At 38.2% G+C, this 10,779-nt stretch overlaps 1 protein-coding gene across 1 annotated transcript in view; it reads right to left on the reverse strand.

Moving 5' to 3' along the window:
* Positions 1 to 10,779, reverse strand: part of LOC103466359 (Wilms tumor protein homolog) — a 22,235-nt gene that overhangs the window by 7,171 nt on the left and 4,285 nt on the right. Inside the window, exons 3-5 of the mRNA XM_008411872.1 lie at positions 10,371 to 10,493; positions 7,063 to 7,165; positions 2,672 to 2,755 (exon numbers count right to left, since the gene is read on the reverse strand). Of these exons, the coding sequence (XP_008410094.1) occupies positions 2,672 to 2,755; positions 7,063 to 7,165; positions 10,371 to 10,493 (310 nt within the window). The remainder of the gene's footprint in view (positions 1 to 2,671; positions 2,756 to 7,062; positions 7,166 to 10,370; positions 10,494 to 10,779) is intronic.

Raw genomic sequence — 10,779 nt, forward strand, 5'->3', positions numbered from 1 at the left:
TGTGTTTTCACTGGGTATTTTGGAAGATTATGGAGAAATCGACACAGAAATAGTTTACAGAATCMATTTTCTTCCTCCGTTATTGCAGTCCATAAACTTAATCCAATAAAAACAAGAGAGGTGAGCTGAAGAGAAGAGAGAATAAGAGATAAATCAAGACTCGGTCTTGATCTCAGGCCTGAACAGATCATTCAAAGAATCGTCAAATATCTCTCTCTCTCTCTCTCTCTCTCTCTCTCTCTGTGTTTCCAGGATTGTGAAATGTTTAAGACTAAATGTTGATCTACTGGTAAAAGGGGACAGAAAAACATATTAACATCGGAGGCGGCAGTTATTTTGCAGATTCTGTAAGTAAGCAATGATTCACTAGACGTCATTTAAAATATTCAATCTATAGTTTCGCTTCGCATCTATGAACAAACATTGGGTGTTGTTAACGACTTATGAGATATTTAAAGCCTGGAATTAGGCTCAACTCCCCTGTGCTTCCTCTTCCTCATGTCTTTCCCTTTGGCTTGCCTTTCCTTATCTCCGCTGACCGTCTCCTCCTCTGGTTGCCCTCCATCCTCTTCCTCCTCATCCTCCCTCAAGCCTCCCTTCCCTCTCCTGTCGCCTGCTGCCCATCACTGCCCAAACAGGCAGCTGGATCTCCAGCAGAAATCTGAAGCGTCACCAATTATATATAAAAAAATTAAAAAAATACTGATGTCTCACTTTTTAATATAAAAATGCCGCTTTCTCACAGTATGCGAAAACCCCTAACACACAAAAACGTTTATTGTTTAACTATGAAAAATGCCTGTTGGCTCAGAGTAGAAAGGCATTTGTGAAGCGGCGCAGACTTTGACCGGCTCTGAAGGTCACGCTGACATACGGTTCATAGAGAAAGCTTTCTAAACACTGGACGCTGACACTTGAGGGATTTCAAATGTGTTTCCTCAGCTATTTTTGCTTAGGAAAAATTAGCTGAGCAGGAAAAAGGAAGAGCTTTCTGAAACAAGTTTTCAATTCATAAAACATTAACAGTAAGCAAAAGACAGAGCTGTCCTTTATTCTTGATAATCTCCTGCTAATTTTAGAAGGAAATAGATTCAAGGAGTCTGGACATTTTTACAAAACAATTTCAAAGGTTTTGGGACAAATCAGGGATAGTCATTACGCATATATAGGGGACAAATGGAAAAGGGGTGAACCATTCCAGGAGTGGTTGACCTGTTTACCGAAAAAAAAACAACAAAAAAACAAAAAAAAATAAAAGCCATTTTGGATTTCCCCCCCAAAAAACRTCTCAGACTAACAAAGCAAAAACTGAAACTTTAAAGAAACAGAATATCGAGCTAACAGTCAAACATGCTGGCAATCCGGAGCTGCTTTCCTGCTTCAGATCATCATCGATCTGTGAGAGGTGTTTATGGCCATAAGCCAAAGCACAGAATAATGATCCAAATCGCACCAGGAAGTCCGCTTCTAAACAGATCAAAACATTTTAAAACATTTTGGAGAAACCTAGTCAAGGTCCAGACTTAAATCTGACAGATTTGGGGCATTTATGATTCATTTATGATTGAAAACCTTACAATTTACTAGGATTAAAACTATTCTGTAAAGARGAGTGAGCCAAAATTCTTCCAATCTATTATCCACTGATGCTGTTCCTTCAAGCGACTCAYAAACCAGCTACTAGTTTTAGGGAGTAATTATTTTTTCAGACAGGACCAGATYGTTTTRCCTGGCCTTGTGCCTTTAACAAATGAAAACTGCACTTTGCATCATTCAGTTTAGCTTMATTTGAAAATAAATTTTGAAATATTTAGGCAAGACTAAATAGTACAGATTAAAACATTAAAAAAATATTCTCTTTATCCGTAAAATGACTACAAGTTTAATTAATTAAAGCCTTYTTAAAAGAGCCTCCAGCACATCCAGTACGTACTAAAGCATTGCCTCACTACCAGGCCTCCACATGTACTCGATGACATGCTGAGGAGGTGATTCTTATTTTAGTTCCCAAACTGGAAAATGACCACAGTTTCATTTCCGAGTATGTGAAAAGCAAAACAAATAATTCTTTAATAAGCGAAGAGTTGAAAGCTGTGAATTAGAGACTATTAAAGCAGTTTTCTTAAACTTATACTTGGTTCAAAATAAGCAACAGGAAAGTTGCTTATTTTGAGTGCTTGTGCTGCCGTTTCATCCATATCGAAGACCACCACTGCTTCCGAGTTTCGATGACATCATCACAATTCCTCTGAGCACATTTTCTCATCACAACACTGCAGGCACTAAAGTTCAGATTTGCACTTTGACCCACTTCCCAACTCTAACCGTCCTGGAAAATGTCCAAAACTACTCAGAAAAAGCTCTTGAAGCACGTACATGACTGGGTTTTCAGTCAGTAACGCAAAGACAAAAATACYGATGGCTGCAGTCAACATCATRTTGTCCTTGTCGCTGTGAATACAAAAAGTTTCTGATGCAAAAAGCTGCAGAAGTTGGTGGCCATTATTGCAGCTGTCTAACATTTTTTGCTTTGTGAATAAAACTCAGATGAAGTAGATTGTGACCAAAAAAATGCACAAAATCGAAATGCAGTTGGGTTGTTGGCTTCTTCAACACAGGGTTTTTACTCATTTWGGCTTTTTCAAAAAGAAAGCGGTTGTCAATTTCCTACCTCTTAATGGTGGATGCCAGTGTATTGACAGGGTTCCATGCCACACACTCCAACTGAGAGGTCATTTGATATAAATTGTCACCGCTGTGGAGGAAAGACAAAACGTAGAAGAAAAGCTCGTGAGCTGCTACTGATCAAGAGGCTAAAGCTGTTTTGCCGTTGAAATAGTTGGTATAGAAAGACCGGAGATTAAACACTAAAAATTCCTACGTTTTTGCATACCAAACTATTTTTTTATTTTTTATTTTATTGGACATAACAGACTGCATGATCATCGCTCAGACTGTCCACAAATATGTGTATCTGCATTTTCCAAGCTGTAGATTTATAGCCCTCAGTGCCTCTTTTGCAGCACCTGCAGGTTCAGCGCAGGTTGAATAGAGGCGAAGTGGTGCCTGGTACCTAGCTCATTACAGAGCTATTATTCTACAGTACAGCAGACAGGCAAGCAGCCAGGAGATGCTGAAAGTATTTCTGCTGAAATATTGCAAGATCTGACTCAAATGATTCAAAGTGTCTTTTAAAAAATAATGGGTCTTTTTATAGTCTCAGCTGCTCATGGATAAAAGTACACCTCCTATACTGTTGACAGGCATTTTATTACATTATTTTTGTTTGTTTCATCTGTCCTGTATACACAGTTTGCCCCCAAAGAAATCCGGTTGCAGAGAAATGCACATTCTTTTCATTTGTTTACAAAAATACAAGAAAGTGTTTCTGTATCCAAATGACTTCCTGTTGTACTTCGTAAATAAAACARAGTGAAGTTCATAAAAGTTCACTGTTTTTCTGCAAGTGTGTTTCTTTCCTATTCAACAAAGATATGAGTCAATTTCATTACCATCCTCAGTATTCTGATGTTACTTTTAGACCTGCGTTTTGGTTCATAAGCTTAACATATGAAACAAAGAGTCTACAAATTATTGAAAAAATAAATGCCTCCATCGTTTACTGTCAGAATGTAACATCTCAATGCGACAGGAATTAAAAGCAAAAAAAGATATTGTATCTATGGCAGCCAAAAAACAAGAAAATCATATCAAATTAAATGTTCTTATTATAGCTTCAGTGTCCATTGACCATTGACATAACTGAACATTTTCCAGCCGCTACTGAGCTTCACGCTTTCGTCTACACAGGCTTGACAACAAGCAAAACACAAAAACCAAGCAAAACATAAAAACAATCGGATGTTTTAAAGGCTTTTATTAGCAGATACATAAAGTTCATGCAAACAGTCAATACTTCCAGCGCTGATCCCTCTTCTTCATAGGTTCTGCAATCCTCTCTGACGTCTCGGATACCAGTGTTTGGACTCAGTCCTGACTGATGCTGTCCCAGTCGGCCGTGTTTTATTGAAGTTTGGAGTTGACCACTGTTTTTTCCATGGGTTCTTACCGCAGTTAAGATCTGGGGAGTTTCTCAATCGCAGAAACAAAATGTCAGTGTTCTGATCTTGCGAGTCACTTTGTTATCACCTTTGCCCTATGACACAATGCTGGAAACAAAGAAAAACAAACTGTGCCTGGAAAGAGTTGCTCTGTCAGGAGGTTTCCATCCCACTCTTTATTCACAGTAGGTGCTCTCGGAGGATCAAGACGCTCCATTGGTTGAAGCAAATAGGACTCATGATCTCCCTTTTTCTTCTCTGGAAAAACGGATGCACCAGACTTATCTCAAAATCTCTCATTCTTGTTATTTTGAAGTATCTTTTGTTTTGCTGCAGGTTTACTCACACCCACCTGCTGCCACTGTTGAGCAAACTCTGCCCCGGTGGTAAGTCCGAGCTGTGAGTCCCTCTTCGTTAGAAAAAGACGATCATGAAGCTTGTTGGACTCTCGCCTCTGGTGATGAAGTTCTTGATTACCAAAACGTCTTAGCAGCTGTTTTCTGCATCTGAGGCCATCTTGGTGCCAAGTAGTGAAGGCTGAACACTTTGCTTTGGAGGCAGCCAAGAAGGCAACAATTTCTCTTTATTTCTTTCTAAAAAAATTAGACTGATGATTAAAATGATTTCAGGTTGACTGTTTCACAGCTTCCCACAAGGTTATATAATGATATTGACTTAAAAAAAAAATAAAGGTCTTTGCAGAGAATGACATCCATGTCGTCACTTAACTGGCTTGATAATTTTGGGAAGGTCCTGAGTTGTCACCATCAAAACCACAAAGTTTTCAAAGCGCCACATTTCTGATACTGCAAAAACCTTTGAGTAGTTTGGCAATAAATTGTTGTTTATTAATTAACAGAACATCCTGCTCAGTTTCAGGCTTCTCATTCTGTTCCTCACTTTGATAGAAGCCAGAGAGCCTCTCGTTTTCTCTCTCTGCTCGGATTAATAAGCCCTGTGCGTGTTTCCACTTCATGTTGTTCCAAGCTGATGGCCTGGAGAGTAAATACAGGCCTGATGGTACCAGGCTGCAAGATTAGACCACTGACTTCACTCACATGAGCCTTCCCAGTCATGTGTGTTTATGAGTGTGTGTGTGTGTTGTGTGTGTGTGTGTGTGTGTGTTGTGTCGATATCAGTTATGTTTATGAAAAAGACGAACCTCAGACTAGGAGAGTCAGGGCAGTATTTCTCCCTCTAAAACACACTCTGAAGCCTCAGTATTCATCCCCAGGAATGGGATTTTTTTTTTCTTTTCTCGTTTTCCATTTACAGAAAACATCGGATCAGTGGCATGTAAAGAATTTCTCATTTAGAGACAAAACAACAAACTGTTTGGGGAGCGTGTGATGAGAAGGTGCGCCTCCTAAAATGGTACTGCTCATTAATTTCACAGCCTCAACCCCATGTTTTATTACATCTTTGACACGGATGGCCCGAAAGTTCAGAAATATGTCTGTGGTAGTTACAGCCAAAGTTATCATTGTGGAACATTAGCGAAGTAAAACTCTTGGTCTTTTGTTTCCAAACTGCACAGACGGGCTGTAGATCTGCAGCAGTATTTTACTTATTTTGCTTTGAAAGRAAGCGGAAGTGTGGCAAGTTTTTGACTGAGCTTATTAGGTAAAAACTGGATAGAAAATAACCTAATGGGAAATAGAATTCTTATATGAACAAAAGCATTTTTTTACTGCAGGCAAAAACTTAATTCATTAATGTATTTTTTTTTACATTCCTTGGCTATTCAGGTATTTTACATGCAGTGCTTTCATTTCTCTGATGTCTTTTAAATAATTTTAGTTTCCTTGAGATGTGATACATGTGTCTCGCCTTTAAAAATCTCACACAACTGAAGTAGTGCTGAGTACTAATAAGTACATAGTACGTATAGATCATTCATCCCTCGACCAGGCCGATGAACGGTCGTGGGTTGCGAGGCAGAGTACAAAATGGACCGATGACTATGATATTTGTCAGAGAAGACACTTCAGTCAGCTTCATCAGCTGTAATATTTTGAAATCTYACAATGTCCTGCTTATCCTGTTACAACCACAATTTTCAAAGAAATATATTGGGATTTTATCTGACAGATAGAAAGAAAGTTGTGCATAATTATGAAGTAGARGCAAAAGTATGCAAGGTTTTCAAATCGTTTTACAAACAAAATGAACTGGTGCTTTATGGAACAAAAATCCTTTCCAAATGCAATCGCATGTCATTTGGRTTATATGTCAATGGACCCTGTATGTTATGACATTTTTGCCAATTCTAATTCGAAAGCTTAGTCATCTGAAAACGAAGGGTCTATAATAATCAATGTTCAGTGTTTGAAAGAGATTCTAAATAACAATTAAGTTTGGACTTTGACTAGGTCATTCTAACACATGAATATGAATTTTAATTTTAGTTTCAATCTTACCCGACGTTTCTGAAACGCACCTCTAAGGCCTTCGCTGAAAAGCTGTATTTATGCCAAGACTTTTCTTTCATTGTTACCAGTCACAGTGTAACATCACACTGATGTGATGTTAGTATCAATCTAAAATTATACATCTGATTAAAAAAGAAAAACGGCGTCGGTCACCCGAAAAGCGATCAAGCCACTTGTGGAAAAAGAGAAGAAAATATCCCTGGTTATGAATGAAATTAGCAAAATCACATTTGCCAACGCAAGGAGAGACTCAACMGTTCTCACATGTTGTTTTTCATCCCGGAGATTTTTTGCAACTAACTGAAGAGAAAAAGGAAACCAAAGGAAGGAACACAAAATTTAAGAGGAAACCACAGAGGCAGTCGAACCTGTCCAGAAGGTGAACATCCTGTTCAGAGCTACATCCTGCTACCTGCCACTGAATTACTGCCGTTTGACCAAAACAATCAACAATGGATCCAGAGCTATTTCCAGCTCCGGTTTTTGCTGTTTGTTTATTCTAAGAACATATTTTGGAGAGGGTGTTTGGGCTGTCATAGAGGTGCAGAAGGCAAATGTTTGTGTGTTACCTGTTGTAGGGGTTCCTCAGCAGCAGAGCCTGGCTGCTGGCGCAGCTGTCCGACGGTGTGTGACAGCCGTAAACGGGAGGCGGCACGGGATACTGCTGCTCACCTGGAACACACACACACACACACAGGGACAGAAAATCACTACCTAGATTATGTGAAAACACACCTTCAGAGTTGTAGTTTGAGAAATCTCATTCTGAACTCTGCACATTTAAGAATATTCGTTCTTTTTTTTTTTGAGAATAATGAACCAAATGTTCTCAAAGGAGGTACTGGTATCCAGAAATTGCACTCAAGTAAGAGTTGACCTAATTTTTACTTAGCTAACAGTAAAATAAATTATCATCCAAGAARTTACTCAAGTGAAAGTAAAAACGTACTTCACAAAAAGGTTGCTTAAATAACGCGAGTAACCGATGACGTAATCAGATGAAGATTTTATGTGCAAATTCTGGTAGTTTAAAGATAAATCTGGCCGACTGAAACATGTTTGCTCTTCATTCAGTGAAGTTACTCACAGTGGGTTGAGAATCCATCAACTTTACTCAAGTAGGTAAAATTGTAATTATTAATATATTACTCAAGTAAAAGCAAAAATTATGGTGCAGTAAAAATACTTCTRAAATTGTTTGTTTTTTGTTGTTGTTTTTAAACTACTCAAATAATTGTAAGTGAATAAATGTAACTAATTGCTACCTGACTGCGGTACTTGAAACATTCAATTGAACTGTTGGTTTCTCACATTAGAGTAAACATRTATATGCAACTTTACAATGATTGTTAGAAGAAACATTTAAAATAATACAGTGGCTATTGAGGTAAGTCCTTGGCTCAATTTGCAAAGTTTGTGTATCATTCAGTCACAARTCAGCTGATATAAATGTTGAAACTATTAACTGAGACTGGATCTCCATCCAAAGTTAGAGCACATTTTGAAATGTGCTTTCTTTCTTCTTTATATTTCTATGTGGGGTTTTTTTTGTTTGTTTATTTTATTTTTTTATTATGGCCCCATGTGTCTTTAATAAAAGTGAACCTAAAAGTGTGCATTGGGGTGAAGGGTTCAGAATCTGTCAGACGTCTACTACGTCCAGACGAGGTACGATGCTTTTGGAGTCACAGCATGGTCTCTTTTTAAATTATCATAAAWGTTCAAGTAACTTCTGTGTCCCTAAATGCCCAAGTTATGATTTAGTAAGCAGGCTACAGTTTATCCTGAGGGTTACATTGGTCTTTAAATTAGATGAGAAGCTCAATAARAGTTAAAAAGCTCTACTTACAAAGCCACCACTTAATTACAACTTACTAAAGAAAAAATGTCAACGGTTTAAAAAAGACACTCATAAAATAAAATAAATTTGAATAAATGAAACATGGCTCTACATTGTGAAGCTGAAGCTGGAATAATAATAGGAGTTTCTAAATCAGAACTAAAGATCTATCTTAATGTTTTTAACTGAACCTGATCCGCATTCGGCTGCTTGTTGCTCCAAATCTATATTTGAACCGGGAAGAGATTATTTTAAACAGTTTGAGACTCACAAATCCCCTATTAGCAGAACCACAGAATTAGAGTCGTTTCAAAGACGTCTTAACACTGACCATTTAAGATTGAGACGAGTGTAATGTTGAAAACAAAAATATAAAATTAAACCCCTAATATATAAAGAAAAACTCACTCTGGGAGCAGCTTACAAGAGTTGTCACTTCCTCTTTCATACATCACATTTTTTTTAATATTCAAAGATATTCTTTTGTTTTAGTTTTTTCTCTTTTTTTCAAGCTGGTTGTTTCCTTTGGGAAATTATTTAACATTTGTTAAAACTAGATCTCATGAGTTAAAATGCATCTGAAAAGATTAAACGACCACAAGCTCCCTGAGAGCTGATGTAACTCACATGGCTCTTCAGAAATTCAAAGTTTGGCTTTCCTTCTGGAAACTTGTCCATCAGACCTTGTGAAAAATGGGTACGAACGGCGGATTTAGGATGAAGCGCTTTCCTGTTGATCTCTCTGTGGCAACCGAACGGTTTCCTAAGCGTCTCTCCGCTTTTATCACCCTGGTTTCTCGGGAAAGTGTAGTAATGATGAGAATTTGCCAGAAACTGCAGCTTTGATTCCAAGCAGACTCTCACGTTTAAATGTTTACTAACAACGTGCAGAGGCGAGGGATTGGATTGTGGGTGGATGAAAGAATAAGATGAGAGAAGGAGTCGAGGGAGTTTGCGAGTCAGGATGTGGCTGATTTATACCTCTGACAGGCAAGGTCACAGCAGAGACGTCAGAAAACGGGACAAGACACTCCCTGGGCGAGGGCCGAGAGGCTACCAAAACGCACGGCCCTGCTCTCACACCGGGGCTCAAYGTACACAGACGGCAATAGGGTCTRATTGAAGCAAAGTTTGACTCTTTGTTGTTTAACAAAAGACGATCAAATCGRTATCAACTCTGGGTGAAGTGGATACCGAAGGTGAACATTTTGTTTGCTGTAGCCTTCATTTCTCAAATCAATCAATGAGGAATGATCACGTTTGGGAAATGTTGTTGAAATGTTGCTCGATTCACAAAAGCCACAAACTGCAAACGTCCTAAAGAAAGGTAACGTTGATGACCGTTATTTAAACCAGCACAGTGGGAATGACTGAAGCACAAACAAATTGAAATGTTAGTTGTTGTTTTTTTTTTTTAAGGCAGAAATCCTGGCAATGCTGGGCTAATATTTAATACAAATGTTGCRTACAGTTTTGTAGTTATTAAAATAATTTGGTGGTTATTGATGTTTCACAACGTCTAAATAAAAGTTTCTTTGTACTATAAAAGCAGTTTAAAAAGCGTAGGTATTGTGTATTATAAAAACTAAATTTCATAAAATCATAATGCATTCAAGATCTTGAAACAAGCAAAATAAAACACATTGTAAACAATCGCTAAATGTACGGTAGGAYTTTTGCTACTTCTAACTCCAAGCGTTCGCCACAAAGGGTGGTAATTATATTTCTTCATATGACCAGGGGATAGTAAGTTTTTTTTTCAGGTATGTAATGAATTTACTTTACTAAGTAACACGTTTGCCGGAGTCAAATAACTCCCAAAAACCTTTTATGAAAGCCACTTAACTCGCCACAYAATTTAATTTCCTCCACCTGACTCTCCTAGTTTTTTACCTTGCAAGAATAAAACCCATGTGAAATGTATCTTTGAAAAAAAAAAAAAAAAACATGAGAAAAGTCTTCAGCTTCAGACGAAGGCCTTGGTGTTTTCCAGAGACTGAAACAGTGTAGCCCTTATGTAATCAGACATGCACATACCCATTGTGTTCGGCTGGGTTAGGGCGTCTTCGTGCTTGAAGGAGTGGCCGGAGAACTGCGAGTTGTGGTGCGTAGGAGTGTGCCCGTAATTACCGGCCCCGTCGAACGCCACCGTGCTGTAACCTACAGCGGAGAAGAAGCAGTGGACACACACATCATGAACTCAACCTTTTCCCAACGCCGTTAAGCGGTGGAAAGGCTTCTGAAAACGTGACGCCAGCTGGACTCGAACAGAAGGCGTGAACTTCATGTGTTTTTGAGGAAAAAAAAACCTTCACATTCTGTTTCTCAACTTCTGCCAGCAGTGACTTTATTATGCAACTTGGCAAACATTAAATTGTTTTATTGCGTCACGTTATATTTAACTTTCATGTAACTTTGTGCATTCATAAATTTCAGCTTTATATAT

Source organism: Poecilia reticulata, linkage group LG6 (genome assembly GCF_000633615.1).
Source record: "Poecilia reticulata strain Guanapo linkage group LG6, Guppy_female_1.0+MT, whole genome shotgun sequence".
Classification (NCBI taxonomy): Eukaryota; Metazoa; Chordata; class Actinopteri; order Cyprinodontiformes; family Poeciliidae; genus Poecilia; species Poecilia reticulata.